At 43.5% G+C, this 20,295-nt stretch overlaps 1 protein-coding gene across 3 annotated transcripts; it reads right to left on the bottom strand.

Moving 5' to 3' along the window:
• Positions 1-18: 18 nt before the first annotated feature.
• LOC121855181 (cytochrome P450 2L1-like) lies at positions 19-12,798 on the bottom strand. Of its 3 annotated transcripts, XM_042350049.1 has the most exons (11): positions 12,703-12,798; positions 12,388-12,534; positions 8,932-9,031; positions 7,923-8,056; positions 4,481-4,699; positions 3,880-4,079; positions 2,940-3,054; positions 1,712-1,892; positions 1,118-1,235; positions 755-899; positions 19-566 (listed from the first exon to the last, which is right to left on the bottom strand). In XM_042350049.1, exons 2-11 carry the CDS (start codon positions 12,470-12,472, stop codon positions 325-327), a joined length of 1,539 nt encoding a protein of 512 aa, XP_042205983.1. In that variant the 5' UTR covers positions 12,473-12,534; positions 12,703-12,798; the 3' UTR covers positions 19-324. The 3 variants fall into 3 exon arrangements, with proteins under 3 accessions (XP_042205983.1, XP_042205982.1, XP_042205981.1); XM_042350048.1 differs by lacking the exons at positions 12,388-12,534; positions 12,703-12,798 and adding an exon at positions 9,348-9,372 and having other exon boundaries at positions 8,932-9,151; XM_042350047.1 differs by lacking the exons at positions 12,388-12,534; positions 12,703-12,798 and adding an exon at positions 9,234-9,258 and having other exon boundaries at positions 8,932-9,151.
• Positions 12,799-20,295: the final 7,497 nt, after the last annotated feature.

The raw sequence follows: 20,295 nt of genomic DNA, 5'->3' as shown, positions 1-20,295 counted from the left end.
GAATAAATGGGTCCAAAATAGGTATTTTTCTTTTATTATCTAGGCACATGAAGTTGTAATGGAAACTTGTATGAAATACTGTATGGTGAACAAACAACTTCTGTAAACTAAGTCGATTTCGTGTTTTTTATTTGGGTATTTTTTTAACCCGTGTGATCGAACAAACGCTCCCAGGTCCACATGAGTGCACTGCCCACATGTGGTTCCACAATCTTTTGTGTTACTTCCGTTCTGCAGAAGGAGCACATACAAACTTCCTATGGGCATCTCCCCCTTCATCAGCTGGTCTTCTGCCTCGTGGTATCCCGTCGAAGAAGTTCTTGTTCATTCTTTGCTGCCTGCACTGTCACCCGACATTCCACTGTCCGTCACACTACCATTCTGTGTTCTCTTGATAATGACAACTTTATTGGGTTTGGGAAAGTTGATCAGCACATTGCTTGGATCCTTCTGAAGGTCGATGTCCTCTCCTTCAGGAGCCGAGAAGGTAAAATTCTGCAGTAACGCTGACAAGAAGAGGTAGAGTTCCATGCGGGCCAGAGGCTCGCCTGGGCATGCACGCGTACCTGCATGAACAAAACATTTTTTTTTAGATAACAGACCAGCTTGACCAATATTACTCATGCTTGAGATACGAGGGCTATCATAACCTCATGCATTACATAATAACTAAAGATTGGAATGTTTTCATATCATTTTGTAAGTGTCTGACATTGTTTGAAGAGTCAACAACACATTGACAACTTCCTCTTACCAATAGAGAAGGGAAGATAATTCTCCTTCCTGGGTTTCAGTTTTCCTTCACTGTCGAGGAAATGCTCCGGGTAGAACTCATCAGGCTTCTCCCAGTAGGTTGGATCCTTGTGGCACATCTCCAGGTTAGCGATGACCACTGTTCCCTGAACACCAGATACAACATGGCTATTACTTTCTCTGGTTAAGGACGATACGAACAAGAATTATCATAGTGTAACATTACTGGTCTTATGGTACACCTTGTCAAGGTGACCCAAGTACCCTAAACATGAGATACAACTAAGTTTTACCTATGGTAGAGAAACTAAACAAGAACTTTTCTGAAGTATCACCTGACCAGCGCTCCTATAGGACCGTGTACCTTTGGTATTGTGTAGCCAGCAAGTTGAGTGTCAGCGGCAGCGAAGTGAGTGACTCCTAAAGGTGATAAAGACACAACCCTGTTGACCTCTTGAATGACCGCCACCAGGTACGGCAGTCTGAGAATAATAATAATAATAATAATAATAATAATAATAATAATAATAATAATAATAATAATAATAATAATAATAATAATAATAATAATAATAATAATAATAATAATAATAATAACTACACTGCAACACTACGGAACTCCTTTTAAGTCTACGCTTCAAAGATCTTTAGACTGAGCATCCGTGACACAAGAGTTACCAGCGTTATTCTTGAGTCGGAGCGACACCAAAAAATTATCTGGTAGGTAAAAAATTTACTTGGGACGTTGAGGAGTTTATTTAAGGAATAATTTGAAGTCATCGGGATTTATGGTGGAATAATAAGTAAATGACCACAATACTCGGGTCTGTTGAGGGTCAGTATAAGTGTGCACCTTATAGTGTTCCTTGGACTTGTTCGTGGAACAACAGCCACCTAATAAACACACTGCGAAGATACTTTCATTTGTCTCGCAATAGTAAATAACTTATAAACACACTTAGGTTTATCTTGGAGTGAAGGGAGTGTTCCTCTGGGCACTACGTCATCAATCTGGCGCTGTACTCTGGTCTGGATGTCTGGGTACTTGGCCAGGTACATGATCGCCCACCTTAACGTCTGGGTGGTCGTCTCGCTCCCTGCAGCAAACAGATCTACCAGCTGGGCATTCAAGTCACGTTCTGTAGGAGTGAATATTATATTTTATACGAGTTTAATCAGAGTATCGAAGGACTATCTATAATGAGATTTTTAATTATTTTTTGTATATTCAAAATGTGTGCAAAAATGGCAAAGGGGTACATAGAGGTAATGTTTTAAGGGGGCCGAAAACACTTTTCTCTTGGAATTGGAAATTAACCCATTAAACTATTTAATGTATCAAAAATAAATAAAAAAGTTACAGAAGGAAATTTTCCAAGAGTCATTACAACAAATATACACCTAAATTGCTACTTTTTGAGCTCCGATACATAGGCCATGTTCAGAGAAAAGAAATACTGAAGTTACAGCTGTATATGTCACATTGCTGAATAAAGTTTGTGAAACTAATATTTTCACAAAATGCCTTAAACTTTTACCTTCTTTAACTCTGTTTTTGTTGTATAAGTCCACTCCAATATATTCCCGGGTATACTGCGAGAGCAACGTACACACAAGGCGAGGGCTGGCAACATCAGAAACACGATATCACACTGGTTAAGGACTACATATTTATTGCCTATCACCATCATGGCTCTGACAATGAAGCTCAGAAAGTTATAATATTATTTTCCCATTAGAGTGATATGGTCGCACGTCTGGCATTGGGAAAAGGTGTCCCAGTAGGGTACTCAGGAAAGACGTACACTGTGCTGGGTTAGTTGACTCATTCTACCATTAATTACATATCGATTACACTCGCCTGGTCCTGATAGTCTTTGAGGTCGATGGTGTTAGTATTCCCATCAGTTATTATAATGGAATTCTCTCTCTCCCTCTCTCTCTCTCTCTCTCTCTTTCTGTTCATGGTATAATCTTTCTCTAACTCTTACTGCTCGAGGTAATCTCTCTCTCTCTCTCTCACCCTGTTCATGGTATAATCTTTCTCTATCTCTTACTGCTCGAGGTAATCTCTCTCTCTCTCTTCTCTCTCCCTCTCTCTCTCTCTCTCACTCTGTTCATGGTATAATCTTTCTCTATCTCTTACTGCTCGAGGTAATCTCTCTCTCTCTCTCTCTCTCTCTTACTGTCCATGGTAGACTCTGGGTTGTCCTGCTGTGTCTTCATCTCCACGAGGTAGATGTCAATGTAGTCCCTCGGCTTGTCGGGGTCCAGCGAGGCCTCGTGTTCCTCGATCACTTGCTGGAACCAAGGATGATGACTTAAGAGTTATGGCGCCGAGGATGATGACGTAAGTATTGTGGCGCCAAGGATGATGACATAAGTGTTGTGGCGCCGAGGATGATGACTTAAGAGTTATGGCGCCGAGGATGATGACGTGAGTGTTGTGGAGCCAAGGATGATGACGTGAGTGTTGTGGAGCCAAGGATGATGACGTGAGTGTTGTGGAGCCAAGGATGATGACGTGAGTGTTGTGGAGCCAAGGATGATAACATAAACTCATGACGAAGGTAGCTGATGGTAAGTCGTAGACATGGGCGGTGACTCACTTTAATCTACTCTGATACTAAACACACTTAAGTTTGTCATGGTCAGTAGCCTGTACTGTAGCTGTATGTCTTTCGAACTATCTTTATGCTTCATCTACCTCAAGTTAATCAGTCACAACACTTTTACAACCTGTTATATGCAAGTTAACCTTCTTTGTATGCATTTTCTTTGGCCGACCGCTTATAAAGAGACTGCTTTTGCTAAAAAAGTGAGACCAAACCGCTTAAGCCTGAATGGCTGATTTGGGCAGAATAGATTCATCACACTGTAGACTATAACTACCTTCAGTACATAATGGGTCCGTATGACTGGTACTGCACACAGTCGTCTTCACCTCTGAATTCAGATTTGGATGAACTACTGATGCTCTGGGCGCGAACAGCGACCCTTAGGACAAAAGGTGGGAATGGGAAGTGTGACCACTTGGCTGCTACATAACTTCTATTTAATAAAGTATGAAAAGCTAGACAGCAATATCGCTTCACTGACTACCATTTTTTTTAAGGATCATCTTACCATGGTGAAGTCCTTGAGCTGTGAGATCTTACGTAGGTCTGCGTCTACACCCAGGAGTTTTTCAATGAAGGTTGGGGCGACGGTCAGCAGCCAGGGGAACATGTCGAAGAGTAGGGCGGGGCCCTGAATCATGCCGAGTGAATCGGTCATGAGTTTACTAAACTCGTGAATCTTGGGGTCGTCCACGTTATACCTTATGTCTGTAAAGATATTCTTAAATATTAAATATGTTTAACACTCATCACGTGCGTGCACGCACACCTGCACACAAATATAGAAGAAAAAAAACAAAAGCATTAAGACACTAAAACGTGATTCGATATCTTCATAACTATTTATTTGTAACTCATTAAGTAAACACAACATACACCAAACCATCTCTGGTGGTACAGTACATTGGGAGATATTAACGGTTAGAGTGACCCGCAAGAAGTCAACCTCTCTTAGCCAAAAGCTTCCCCAGAACTTTGAGGATAACATCACGAAGGAACCATATCTTCTGTAGTAATGTAGTAAACTTATCTGTGATCATATTAGGCAGTACATTACGAGGCCCATCCCCAAAAGACTATTGCTGTCAGCGCACTGGGCCACAACCTACCAGAGATAAGTCTCCAGATGACGTTGAGGACAGAAACATCGAGAGAGCGAGGGAGGACAGTGGGATGTCCCGTGTGTTTACTGAAGTCTTCCACCAGACAAGTCGCTTCGTACTGGATGGCGTCCATCAGGCTCGACTTGCCCATTCCCAGATCCTTCATCTGACGCAGGGCGAACCGACGGCTGTTGCGCCAGTGGACGCCATTGCTTGCGAATATACCTACGGAGATGTTAAGTTTGTTTTGATTGGTTAAGTTCGGTCAGGTTAGGTAAGTTCGGATAGATTGGTTAAGTTAGGTTAGGTATACGTTATGATATGGAAATATGGGAAAAAAAGGTATTTTATATTTATTTGAAATGGTTGTTATATCCAACACTTATTAACAAATAGGGATAAATGGACTAGGAAAGTGTAATCCCAACGGCCTACTCCTTCTCAGCAAGTGTGCTGCACACAACCTCACTATCACCAATACCTTGTTTACGCAGGCCGACAAGTTCAAGGGTTCGTAGCAACACCTACGATCCAAACACTGGCATCTCATTGACTACATCATTGTCAGAGAAAGAGATCGCCGAGATGTCCTCATCACCCGAGCAATGTGTGGCTCAGACCACTGCGACACTGATCATCGGCTCAACAGAGCCAAGCTCTCACATCCCGTCGCCCCAAAATGGCGAAGGCAACAAGCCTCCAGAAGAGGTTTTAACACTAAGCGTCTGGAGGATCCAGCGGTAGCGCATGATTTCAGAGAGCAGCTCTAACATGGGCTGATAAGCAACCCAACAACAAACAACCCAAATCCCTGTGCCGAATGGAGTATTCTCGACACTGTCATGACAAAAACCTGCAGCGACACCCTTGGCCAGGTCGAAAGAATACACCAGGACTGGTTTGATGAAAATGACCCGGCAATCAATGATACTCGTCGATGATAAATGTGCTGCTTTAACTGACTGGCAGAGCAACCCTCAGTCTGGGACCACAATTGATACAGTACCTTCCGCAAGAAGAGAGAGGCAGCCCAGCGGGTGCTTCGCGAGCTAAAGAGCGACTGGTTTAAAAATAAAGCATGTGAAGTGCAAAAACTTGCAGCTCAACACAAGATGCGCGAATTTTTCAATGCCACTAAAACATTTTATGGGCCAATCACTCATGGCATAGCCCCCCTACGCTCATCCGACGGTCACTCCCTAATTAAAGGCAAAGAAGGCATCCGTCAGTGCTGGAAAGAGCACTACCATTCGCTGCTCATTCGAAACACCGATGTGGATGTCCTGACTACCCAGCAGGTCCATCAGCATCCAGAGCTGACCCATCTCAGCTATCCTCCAGCCATGGATGAGGTAGCTACTGCCATCAAACAGATGAAAAATAACAAAGCCTCAGGGCCTGATGTAATCCTAGCCGATGTTTATAAAGTAGGGGGACCTCTGCTTACTAGCCGTCTCCACTCTCTCCTGGAGAATATTATGGGAAAAGGAGGAAATCCCCCAAACTCTTAAAGACGTCTCCATCGTCAATATTTATAAGAACAAGGGAGACCGGTAAGACTGTGGGAACTACCGCGGGATATCGCTACTGTCCATAGCTGGCAAGAATATCGTCCGAGTCCTACGAAACAGACTTCTTCCTTAGGCAGAAAACTTCCTCCCAGAATCTCAATGTGGCTTTAGACCATCACGTGGCACCACTGACATAATCTTTGCTGCCCGCCAGATACAGGAAAAGTGCAGAGAACAGCGTCGTGACCTGTACATGGCCTTCATCGACCTAACCATGGCTTTCAACTCGGTGAACAGGGAAGCCCTCTGGCGGACCTTCAGCCGGTTTGGCTGCCCACCAAAATTCATCGCCATTGTGAGGCAACTTCACGACGGCATAAACGGCAGCGTCCTGCTCAATGGCACCCAGTCTGAGTTCTTCCCCATCCAAACAGAGGTAAAACAAGGCTGTGTACTGGCACCAACTCTCTTTTCCATTTTCTTGGCTGCCTTCTAGTGCCAATTTTACTCATGCTAGTGCCAATTTAGACGGACGGGTGGACAGAGTTCCGGATGAAGGTTATTTTCAAAATAAGACGACTCCAGGCAGGAACAAGGGTGTCGCAAGCTTCCATTACTGGACTTCAGTATGCAGACTACCTCACCCTGTCGCTCACAACTTAACACGACCTACAGGAGATCCTGAACACCAATCCCGATGCGTATGCATGTGCGTAAAACTCGGATTATCTTTAAGCCTACCTCTGGTTCAGCCACACCTACACCATCCATCCAGCTTAACGGTACTACTTTCTCTAATGCTACCCACTTCCAGTATCTCGGCTCCCACCTGTCCACCACCGAAGATATCGATGAAGCGATTCAACATCGGATCAGATGTGCATCTCAAGCCTTTGGCAGGCTCCGTACCCATGTGTTCAGCTATAGGGAGTGAAAATTATCTTCAAAGTTGCACATATGTCGAACAGTGGTCCTTCCCACCCTGCTATATGGCAGTGCGACATGAGTTACATACAGGAGGCACCTCAAGGCACTTGAAAACTTTCACCAATGTAGTCTACGTTCCATCCTCCAAGTTTGCGAGAAAGACACGAGAACAAATACCAGTCTCGCTGACACCAACTGGAGGAGCATCAATTCAATTTCAATTTCAATTGTTTATTCCTTGATAGAGGAAGCGGGATCCTAGTGCTGTCACTAGGTACCCCTGTACAATGACACCAGACGCATCTGGCAAGTGTGACAAGTATATACACTATAAATATTATAAAGGGGCTTACTAAAGCCTAAGGAAGGAAGGATATTCCTTTAACACATAATCAATGTTATTTACAAAATATGTGGCCAGTATGGGGAGGATCATCGTGTCTCCGTCAGTGGGTCGTGGAGTGGTGGTCCAGCAGGCGTCACGGAAGCGTTGTGTGTGGGGACATCTTAGGAGGTGGAGGAGCATCGAGGCTACTATTACCTATAAACGTTGGATTGACCATGTTACACGCATGGACGAGAGAAGACTGCCAAAGCAGCTACTTTACAGTCATCTAACGAATAGTAAACGTAACGCTGGCGGGCAACTGAAAAGGTATAAGGATAGTCTCAAGACAAACCTGAAAAGGTACCAAACCGACCCCCTCACTTGGGAGACGATCACTCCACACCGTAACGCTTGGAGAATCACCACACGAGAAGGTGTCAATACTTCCAAGTTATCCCGATTGCAAACCGAGGCAGACAAGCGCCAGCGCTGGAAAAACGCTGTCGCCGCTCCTCCTGCACTAGCTGGAACCATCCACATGTGCACCATTTGTGAACGACACGCCGGTCCCGTATCGGCCTCATTAGCCACCTTAAAACTCACCAACCTAGGTGACAAATACTGCAGTATATATTTGTTAGTGTGTCCTGATAATAACTAAACCTGGAAAGGAGTAACTTACCAGTTTTCTTGAAGTCAATAAAACAATCAAAGGTGTAGAAGTCAGGTCGGTCTTGCAGGTCGGGGTTGTTGAACGCTGTCTTGATGAGCTGGAAGTTGTTGAGGAAGACCATCGTGCGGCTGCCCATCCTCCACCTGCCCGGGTCACAAACACCAAGTTATTGTGTACACCAAGGTATGACTGTTACTGTGTACACCAAGGTATGAATGTTTCTGTGTACACCAAGGTATGAATGTTACTGTGTACACCAAGGTATGAATGTTACTGTTTACATCAACGTATGGATGTTTGTGTACACAAAAGTATGAATGTTACTGTGTACACCAAGGTATGACTGTTACTGTGTACACCAAGGTATGTATGTTACTGTTTACATCAACGTATGAATGTTTCTGTGTACACCAAAGTATGAATGTTACTGTGTACACCAAGGTATGTATGTTACTGTTTACATCAACGTATGAATGTTTCTGTGTACACCAAAGTATGAATGTTACTGTGTACACCAAAGTATGGCTGTTACTGTGTACACCAAGGTATGAATGTTACTGTGTACACCAAGGTATGAATATTACTGTGTGCACCAAGGTATGAATGTTACTGTGTGCACCAAAGTATGAATGTTACTGTGTACACCAAGGTATGAATGTTACTGTGTACACCAAGGTATGAATGTTACTGTGTACACCAAGGTATGAATGTTACTGTGTACACGAAGGTGTGTATGTTACTGTGTACACCAAGGTATGAATGTTACTATGTGCACCAAGGTATGAATGTTTCTGTGTACACCAAGGTGTGAATGTTTCTGTGTACACCAAGGTATGAATGTCACTGTGTACACCAAGGTATGAATGTTTCTGTGTACACCAAGGTATGAATGTTACTGTGTACACCAAGGTATGAATGTTATTTTGTACACCAAGGTAAGAATGTTGTCATATATATCATGACAAAACTCTAGTTGTTGACGCAAGAGTAAAAAAAAAATATACAACTATTAACTTACGTGAAAATGTCGCCATACTTCTGTCTGAGAGCCTTAGCGTGGTCCTCCATGGTCACTCCTGACGGCATCCAGGCGCCCAGCACAGGCCAGCCCCACTCACCTGGGGACACCACAACTATTACCTGGGGACATGTACCCAGCACAGGCCAGCCCCACTCACCTGGGGACACCACAACTATTACCTGGGGACATGTACCCAGCACAGGCCAGCCCCACTCACCTGGGGACACCACAACTATACCTGGGGACATGTACCCAGCACAGGCCAGCCCCACTCCACCTGGGGACACCACAACTATTACCTGGGGACATGTACCCAGCACAGGCCAGCCCCACTCACCTGGGGACATGTACCCAGCACAGGCCAGCCCACTCACCTGGGGAACATGTACCCAGCACAGGCCAGCCCCACTCACCTGGGAACATGTACCCAGCACAGGCCAGCCCCACTCACCTGGGGGACATGTACCAGCACAGGCCAGCCCCACTCACCTGGGAACATGTAACCAGCACAGGCCAGCCCCACTCACCTGGGGACATGTCCCAGCACAGGCCAGCCCCACCACCTGGGGACATGTCCAGCACAGGCCAGCCCCACTCACCTGGGGACACCACAACTATTACCTGGGGACATGTACCCAGCACAGGCCAGCCCCACTCACTGGGGACACCATAACTATTGGGACATGTACCAGCCAGGCCAGCCCCACTCACCTGGGGACACCACAACTATTACCTGGGGACATGTACCCAGCACAGGCCAGTCCCACTCACCTGGGGACACCACAACTATTACCTGGGGACATGTACCCAGCACAGGCCAGTCCCACTCACCTGGGGACACCACAACTATTACCTGGGGACATGTACCCAGCACAGGCCAGCCCCACTCACCTGGGGACACCACACCACACTGGGGACATGTACCCAGCACAGGCCAGCCCCACTCACCTGGGGACACCACAACTATTACCTGGGGACATACCCAGCACAGGCCATCCCACCACCTGGGGACACCCACAACTATTACCTGGGGACATGTACCCAGCCAGGCCAGCCCCACTCACCTGGGGACACCACAACTATTACCTGGGGACATACCAGCACAGCCAGCCCCACCACCTGGGGACACCACAACTATTACCTGGGGACATACCCAGCACAGGCCAGCCCACCACCTGGGGACACCAACCATACCTGGGGACATGTACCCAGCACAGGCCAGTCCCACTCACCTGGGGACACCACAACTATTACCTGGGGACATGTACCCAGCCCAGGCCAGCCCCACTCACCTGGGGACACCACAACTATTACCTGGGGACAGCACAGCCAGCCCCACTCACCTGGGGACACCACAACTATTACCTGGGGACATGTACCCAGCACAGGCCAGCCCCACTCACCTGGGACACCACAACTATTACCTGGGGACATGTACGCAGCAACAGCCCCACTCACCTGGGGACACCACAACTATTACCTGGGGACATGTACCCAGCACAGGCCAGTCCCACTCACCTGGGGACACCACAACTATTACCTGGGGACATGTACCCAGCACAGGCCAGCCCCACTCACCTGGGGACACCACAACTATTACCTGGGGACATGTACCCAGCACAGGCCAGCCCCACTCACCTCGGGACACCACAACTATTACCTGGGCACATGTAACTTGGAGTGTGGTCGATGAAATAAACATCATCTTGCTTTTCGAAAATGATGAGTGACGTGGTTATACACATACATATAATGGTAGCCCCTCGTGTAATGAGGATGGCCGTCCCAAGGGCCACCTCGGCGTGAATTTGTTTTAGGTGTAGAAGCTGTCACCAACACCCTAAGTTAAAGAGTTGCATGAACCAGGTGAGAAGACCGGACAACTCGCCAACTGCACTGTCTAACCATTTCCCCGGAACACGATCCCCAAATTTATTAACTTCCTGGTTCCCAATTACTGCTGGGTAGACATTGGCAAATGGCGTAAATAAACTTGCCCATAGTCTCACCTTGCCCGGGGATCGAACCCGGGTCCGCTCTCTTGCGAGGCGAGCATGCTGACCATTACACCACAGATCGAGTTTGGGGAAGGCAATCCAAAATCAGTCAGGTTTTTTCCGCATAGCTCCATCACTTTGTCTTCCAGCATGATCAGAGCCCTGTTGAACATGTCATCCATGAACTCAATCTCTTGACCAGGATGTTTTCTTCTTGCTTGATGAAGCAGATCCTCTGAAAGACTTTCTTGGTGTTTTTTTTCCAGAGTTGGCTTGGGTTGGAAAGTCCACATGTAGCAATCATGATGGCAAACAGGTTCCTCATTCCCAGTGACCATCATCTTCCGGTAGGCCAAGGAGATTGCACGCTTCCTGATAGGTTCTGCAGACTTGTCCATTCACTGTCTTGAGTGCTGCATATGATGTTGGGCCACGGATTTTGGTGCAAAAGTAGTCTCAAACAATAGCATTCAAAGTTGTTGGGGTGAACCGAGTAGACACGTCCCAAAGCATTGCCTGACTTTATCCCTGGATATCCTTCAACATCGGATCCTTGAGCTCTTCTCTGGAACTTTTTCATTGAAGCTTGCCATATGTAGAACTTCGGTACGTCAACATACAGGAGTATTTGAGCAAACTCATCTTCCTGTGAAAGCTTGAAGAATGCAGTGAGGGTCGTATCAGCAGGATTTGCCATTTGATTTTGGAGGGACTCTTCTGTGAAGTCTACTCTTTGTCCATTTTCCAGGTAAACAGCCTGGATCGGGTTGGTTGGATTTTTTTTTGAGATCCCCACATGACACTTGCTATCCATGCCAAGTTTGGTCCGGGCGGCTCATTCGCTAGGCACATGGTAGGACGCCACCCTCCGGGAGGCTCCACATTGTCTCACTCTTCAGTCCCCAAAACTTCTTCTTCCATCAATAGTTCATTAACGGTGTATGTAAGTTCCACTACAACGGTACAGCAAAGTATATTTTTTTAGCATTAAACTGTTATTATTTTATTGTCTAATCATCACGACATATAACACCACCCATCACTACATATAACATCACCCATCATCACTACATATAACACCATCCATCATCACTACATATAACACCACCCATCATCACTACATATAACAACATCCATCATCACTACATATAACATCATCACTACATATAACACCACCCATCACTACATATAACACCACCCATCATCACTACATATAATAACATCCATCATCACTACATATAACATCATCATCCATCATCACTACATATAACACCATCCATCATCACTACATATAACACAATCCATCATCACTACAGATCGGTAAAGTAGTTTCCGAGATTCTCGTGCGGACACACACACAAACTCACAAACAAACACACACACAGACATACTTCTTTGTTATATATACTGTATATATATATATATATATATATATATATATTGAGCTTAGAAGTACCTGGAGGAAGTCCTTTAGGCTTCCTGCTGACCAGGGCGAGCAGCAACACCAGCAGCAGCACCCCCAGCACCGCCTCCGTCACCATCCTTCTCTCTTGTCCTTGATCACGGGTTGATGTGGATGATGAATCAACGGTGTATTCTTAATCTTAGAATAAATCACACAATTAATTTGACTGACTCGAAATTCTAATAATAATTTTCTACTTTAAATTCAACTTAATCCTTGTTATAAATTGATGTTAATTAATTTGTTATCACAGAATTCAGTTTACAGTTCAACAGGGAGTATAACGCGAGAAAAGCATGCACTAACCCCAAGGCACTCCTCACGCAACTGCTGGCCTTCGCTGCTCTTATTACGCCGCGGAAGGGGCGGGAGTCTGAAGGTTGTCTGTTCGGAATATCGGTATGAGACTTTTTATGGACTTTTCCAAAACATTATCGTGTATTAAATTGGTAATATTGGGCTCATGACTTCATCCTTGTTTCAGACCTTGTAAGTACACGCCATAAACCCTGTACTGCATGAAGAGAGAAACAATAATTCGTTCAGATATGTTTGGTAACTCTCCTGAAAACAGTGTTGGGGGATGCTGTTTTTTGGGTACGTTTATTATTGCCTGCAATTCTCTCACGCATGACAAGGTGGAGCATGATTCGCAGGAGCTGTCTGTTGGCAAAATGCAACTATGACAACTCTTACTATCATCAACAACACCAGCAACAACGATAATAATAATAATAACTATGTATTTATTACTACCACCCTAATCATAAATACTACTACTACTACCACTGCACATAACAACCACGACTATCACTATTACCACGGCTGCTGACTTACGAGCAATGACAATCGTATCAGCAGTTCTAAGACGTTGATAACACACACTTAACCTATTTATTATCAGAAGCGCTTATCATGAAAACAAATATCTAAGAGCCATTAAATTCATTCGAACCCTTTAACTAAGTTAAACAATAAAAGAGTAAATATTAACGTTCTTCATCATTCAACGTATAAATGCATGTAAGTGTGCGTGCGTGCGTGCGCCCCATACCCCTTCTGTGAGCAGTAGCGTAAAAAGAATTACTGAGTAGAGGCCAGAGAGGGTGTTTATCGGACCCCAGTGTTCAAAATATGGCAATGAGTGTTAGATTATTTTCAGTACACTGTTTGTGTCGGTATGTACAGTTCCGTTCAGAAGTTCGTGGTACACTGGCGGTGAAGGGTCCATAGTCCGTTGTACCCTTCCTGGATGACAGGTCACTACGCCGACCCTCCCACCAACGCACACAGTGGAACTGGCAACGGAGCAGTGTGATTCGAACGAATACTCATCAAAAAAGAGATTGGAAGGATATTAATGTGAATATCGGCCAACGTTACTGCTGATGGATAATGAAGAGGTGTTAATACCTCGTTTACGTGAGTAGAGATCTATAGTGATAGGAGTATCCATTCGAATATCAGAATACAATAGGGAAATTAGTTTCGAATGAACACTATAAGAAATAGTTGATCAGAGCTCATATATCAAATATATATTTGGCAACAACTAATAGGTGTAAGGCGAGCGACAGTGAACCAGGTGTGTTTTACTGAGCAGGTTACCCTTCGCTGTCACATTTAGTTAAACTCAACATAAATTTTTCTATCACATGTGGTGTGAAATAGCGGTCCTCACTTACGACCCATTATGATCACTGTTATAACCAACACAAATACACCAAACAGATAATACAAGAGACTTGATAATTATGAAATGGAAACATGATGCGATTATTGCTGGGGAAAATGTTGACATAACAGTTTCTCAGGCAAAATATGGAAGATGTAATGTGTATGATGAAGTTGATCCGAGGATGGTGGCGCACTGTCTCTTATAAGACAAACACTTTATAAACAAAGTTTCAGAAAATATCTTTCGCTAGTTTCAGGGTGTCAGGTTACTCGATGGCGGTCTATATGGCGCTGGAACAGGCCAATTGCCTCGGTATTTGTATTATAACTCTAATATATTTTTCATCTATCTCTTTATCTAAATCCACATCACGATCTAATAATAGTGTCTCGGTGTTGTTGTGAAGGTTCAGTCGACCATGTGAATAAATTGGCCAGTCACGGCACTGAGGGAGTGAGAGCCTGCTGTTCATCAGACTTTAAATAGGCCATTGTGATGCTGAGTTGAGCAAATCAATTTAATAATAAAAAAATAAATAAATAAAATATAAAGTTCCCGCTTAGTTACTCGTATCAGGCTTCTCCCTGTTCGTGGGCTAGAAATACACCAGTTAATAGTTTAAACTTATGTGAAAAACCTTCATTATTTGTGTTTCCTTTTGTTAAGTTCGACGACACGAAGTTTGTTCTTTTAGAGTATTTCACTTGAACTAATTAGCGGGGACCGTTGAGCTACCACCTCCCCAACCGCTACACGTGTTCACTTGGACTAGTGGCTTTGTGGACAGTACACGTGACTTGTTGCCACTACCACGACAGTGAGAGCCAGCACAATTGACTTACCAGCACCCACCGCCACTATATTTTAACAGCGGAAACCAACAGACGTGATTTCCTGCCATTCATCCACCTTCACCACCCTCCACCACCCAACATCACCACCCTCCACCACCCAACATCACCACCCTCCACCGCCCAACATCACCGCCCAACATCACCACCCTCCACCACCCAACATCACCACCCTCCACCACCCAACATCACCACCCTACACCGCCCAACATCACCACCCCACACCCAACATTACCACCCTCCACCGCCCAACATTACCACCTCCACCGCCCAATCACACCACCCTCCACCACCCAACATCACCACCCTCCACCACCCAACATCACTGTTCACCATCCTTTGCCACTCACCACCAATTCTACATCACCACCCACCACCGACATCCACCAATCACGCACATTAAGGTTAAAACACTGAAGGTAACTTTTATCTTGTTCTCCTTCCCTTTCTCCCTCCCCCCCACCTCCACTCCTAATCTTTCTCACTTCCTCCCTCCCCGCACCCTTTTCTCTACCATTCCCCCCTCCCTTCCCTTCTTCCCTCACTCCACCTTCCATTCTCCCTACCTGTTTCATCCTCCCTTTCTCCTCATCCCTCACCTTCCCATCCTTATTTCTTCCCTCCCTTCTCTATTCTCCCTTCCTCCCCATCCCTCACCCTCCTATCCTTACCTTCTTTCCCCACTTTTCCCTCTCTACCTCTCCTCCTCTCCTTACCTCTCTCTCTTTATTCCCTTACTCCGCCCCCTGCCCACATCCTTCACCTTAATTTGTCCCCTCTCTTTCTTTCTTCCCTCATCACCACCCGCCCCCATCACACCTGAGTAATACCCGCTTGCCCTCACTTGACGAAGGACACGTGAGAGAGACGCGTGACTCCCCATGTGTTTTGAGTCTGCCTTGTCGCTTATGACTCCCTCACCCACAGCACCTCTCACCCACAGCACCCGTCACCCACAGCACTCCTCACCCACACCACCTCTCACCCACACCACCTCTCACCCACACCACCTCTCACCCTCACCACCTCTCACCCTCACATCCCATCACACACACTTCTTCAGTGCCCGACCATCAGTGATATCACGGCCCAGTCTGGCATGTTTCTGGAGACCTGCCGCATGTATTCTGGGCTACCAATGGATTTATCAACTACCTCTCTCATACTGGATATCCAATTGAAAAAAAGCACCTGATGGCTTTGTCGGCTATCCTTGGTCAATTTGCTTTACTGTTTACTGCTGTGTGTATATCCACACTATCTAGGTATACACTGGAAATTGTTCCTCATCTCATCATCAAGTGATTCATTTCCTTCCCAAAAGCATTGAAATCACTTTAAAACAGACATCTTGCTCACAGTTTCATCTGCATAAACCATTACAAGCATGTTGTTAGTTTCTGTCGCCATCTTGCCAAGCTTAAAGCAAAATTTCATGATTAAACATTGCTCAAACTGCGACATTTCTACAAAAGTGCCAGATGACACAGACACATCCTCATTCAAAGCTATGCCACGGTGCACTGGTGCATACTGTAATGGTGTTTGGTGGCAACTAGGAGGGTGAATGATGTAAGCTCCGGCCACAGGCCTAACCACTATTCATCCATTCTTTGGTAGTGGTACCATTCACCGAACTTTTTGATCACCCCTCATAAATCCATGAGTAGAAAACATGAATGAATGAGACACCACGGTATATTACACCACACAGACATAAGCCACACTGGCCACCCTTCCTGCTCCAACTTCATGACCTGGGAGCCTCAAAATGGTGAGTACTCCCAAAATGAACGTTATTTTCAGGTTTTATACACCAATCTGCACCTTTAAAGCAAAAAAAACAAAAAAACTTTTTTGTCAACCAGGAGATTGACATTCCACAACCCGACCAAGTGCGTGTTAACTGGAGTGCATTTTTACTGGTCAGAAAAATTGTATTGAGCTAACAAAAAGAATACTGTACTTGCTTTCGTTCTAAACCGAGAAAACTTCAAATTTGTGTGTACAAAAAAAGGCATTTGGAATGTGACAAAAGAAATGCTTTAGGGTCCTTTTCGAAAGAAACTAAAGAAACAAAAATTATAGTATTTTGCTTTCTGCTACATTAAAGGAAATACATGTTGCACTGTAATATGTACATAAACCTTATCCAAAATAATTTTTACAATAATTTAAACACAAAAAAATTACATAAGTACATCATCTTTCATCTGGAAATAAATTTGCTCCTCGGCGTCACTATAGGCAACAAACTAAATTGGAAACCACACGTCAGTGAAGTTGTCAAGTCCTCCAGTTTCCGTCTCCACCTCCTCCGCCGACTCAAGTCCCTCGGAGTTCCTGCATCCGAGCTCCTCAGTGTTTACTCAACATTCATACTTCCCAAGCTCACCTATGCCTCCCCCACCTGGTCTTCCTCCCTAAATGCCACACAACGTAAACACCTAGAAAAAGTGCAAAAGAGGGCATGCAAGATTATTCTCTCCCCATCCTACTCCACATATCAAGAAGCGCTCAACACACTGACCCTTTCGACTCTCACTGACCATCACCACGACCTCATCTGCAAATTTGGTAAGACGCTTCTAAAACTATCTGGTACTTTAGTGGAATTTTCTCTACGCTCGTTCCCTGAAAATCTAACTGAATCGAATCTTTGTGATCGCTGTTTGCAAGTTCGTTCCCTACCTCGACATTGCTAATATGCTTTTTACAAAGGTCCCAGTTGATGATTTACTGGAGTTCCTCATAGATTCCCTGGATAATATTTCATTGCCTGTCTCGAATGACGACTTCATCGAACTCATCAAACTATGCATTAAGGATTGTAAATTTGAATTCAATGGAGAACATTGTGCTCAAAAATTTGGTATGGCAATGGGTAATCCACTCTCACCTGTATTAAGCAGCAGTCTGGTTTAGATATGTAGATGATGTATTATGTCTCTGGCCATGTAATGAGGACCTAAAAGCTTTCCTGACACAACTTAATAACTTAGCCCCCTCGATCAAATTCACTGTCTGATACACAGAATAGGTAACACTTTAAGTTCAGTATTTATAGAAAACCTACTAATGTGTGTTCATACATTCATTATTATTCTGCCCACCATAATAGAGTCAAACAGTCAGTATTTTCAACAATGTTTTTACGTGCTTTGAGAATTTGCAGCCCGGAATTCATTGATGAGGAATATAAATATATCTATAATATTAGCTCAAACCTTATATACCCTAGATCTTTCATAGACAAATGCCTGAACATTACTAAGAAATCTTTTTATAGAACTGATCCCAAGCCCACCCATGACCATAAGAATCTCTTAGTGTTACCATTTCACAAAAATTTCTCTCAAATTCCTTTACAACTAAAAACCTGGATCGTCAATGTGGCATTTAAAAACTCATGCACTGTTAAACAAATGTTAATCAAGAACTCCCCCAACAACATAATTGGTTGCATTTATAAAGTTCCTTACAAGAAATGTAATATGTTTTACTTAGGCCAGACAGGTAAAGATCTTGTAACTAGACTTAAACAACTTAAATATAGTGTTAGGACATGCCAGGAATCCAATGCTCTGTTTGTTCATTTGAGGGATAACAAGCATTGCATTGACTGGGATAATGCCTCCTCAATATTACCTTGTAATTCAATTGATAGTAGGAACATCATAGAATCTAGTCTCACTAAACATACCGAAGCATTCAACATGAATTTGAGTAATGGCATGTACAAACTGGACAATTTTGTAATTAAGAAGATTTGTAACCAGGTGAGAAGGTTGGGTCACCTTACCCTCTGACCTGACTACCGGCCGTTGCGGTGATATTTAAAGATTAGTAGGGTCATTACCTAATACCTGACCATTGTGGACCTGATCTCACCCTCCTCTGTTTCTATACACCTTGTTTTGTACTTCTCCTTAGTCTGTACTTACCCGTGAAGATGTGAATTACACGAAAGCGCTTGGGAACTTCGTGTTTTCTTCTTTCCTTGTGGTTATCAGCATATATATATATATATATATATATATATATATATATATATATATATATATATATATATATATATATATATATATATATATATATATATATATATAGACAATATTACTGCTGTATCGTTTTCATCAATTACTATCATTCAAAGAACATACTGTACGTGGAAAATGAACGAAATCGAACAGCTCCTCATGGCGTTAGCTGTCTGCTTCACTATTACCGGAAATTGAAATGACAATGCACAGGTTAGGAAGTTAGGTGAGGTTAGGTAAGTTAGGTAAGGTAAGGTTTGGATAAGGTTAAGTGAGGTTAGATTCGGTAGGTTAGGTCAGGTCAGGTTAGGTCAGGTTCTAATAGGTTTCCGTGCACTCTAGTTTCCATTTTCGTGTTCAGTATCATGTTAATAGTATCTCCAGAAAATTTTATTCAATTTCTTCAGTTATTTGCTAGCCGTCTCCTTCACCTTTACTCTTTCATTTATTTTTACTTAAGCGAGAACACTAATTATCACTTACCGAGATCATTAATTTTAACTTAACTGAGAGTATGTATTATCACTTAAACAAGGTTATTTATTTCCCTTAACCGAGATCATTAATTTTCACTTAACTGAGATCACTAATTTCCACTTAACCAACAACACTAATTATCACGTAAGTCACACAAACATTCTTTAAATATTTTAAAGCATATCACTCGCTATATTTTCACTTAACAAACTGAAGATGTGATTGATACTATCGATATTTTTACCCATAAATTCTTATATACATTTGGTACAGTTTTGTTTACATCACAGCTGTTGATCTTGGTATAACAACACTTAAGATTTTCTCACCTTTACACATCACAGCTTTTATCTTAATTGTTTGTAGCGCCATTATTCTAACAATGTTTTATAAAGTCGATTTAGGAATCAGTTCACGGTAGCTGGTTATGTGGGAGACAGTAAATAGAATCGTCTGGCCGGCACTCGCTGGTGACTGACGAGGTTGACCGCTGATGACGGTCAACTTGTCTTGCTAAATGCTTCAACATTTTACTTATTTTGTCATCTCAAGTTTGTTTCTGTTTTATATGAAGAAAGAATATTAATAACATATAAATATATAGATGTAAAAAAAATCTATCAGATGATATACATCTTTGTACTAGTTATTATTTAATATATTATTAGGACAATTGCCGCATAAAATTAGGTAATATTTCCCCAAAATTCGAAAATCTACTTCCCCGAAAAGTCGATAATCTTTTTGAAAATCTATCTTGAAACAACTTTTCGGAAGTAGATATTTCCCATTTTGTTCAATTTCCGTTTTTATGATATCTACTTATAAATTGTATTTCGAATCTTTCGAAAAG

The sequence above is a fragment of the Homarus americanus genome, unplaced genomic scaffold (genome assembly GCF_018991925.1).
Source record: "Homarus americanus isolate GMGI-L3 unplaced genomic scaffold, GMGI_Hamer_2.0 scaffold29048, whole genome shotgun sequence".
Taxonomy (NCBI): domain Eukaryota; kingdom Metazoa; phylum Arthropoda; class Malacostraca; order Decapoda; family Nephropidae; genus Homarus; species Homarus americanus.
Note: the sequence above shows the minus strand (reverse complement) of the source record. Positions and strands in the feature narration are given on the sequence as shown.

What these genes read in the sequence shown, in the direction of transcription:
- LOC121855181 (XM_042350048.1), bottom strand. An exon ending in TATTGACTTCAAGAAAACTG is followed by an intron (nt 4,700 to 7,922) that starts GTAAGTTACTCC and finishes ACATCTCCGTAG; the next exon opens with GTATATTCGCAAGCAATGGC. An exon ending in TTATCTTCCCTTCTCTATTG is followed by an intron (nt 567 to 754) that starts GTAAGAGGAAGT and finishes TTGTTCATGCAG; the next exon opens with GTACGCGTGCATGCCCAGGC.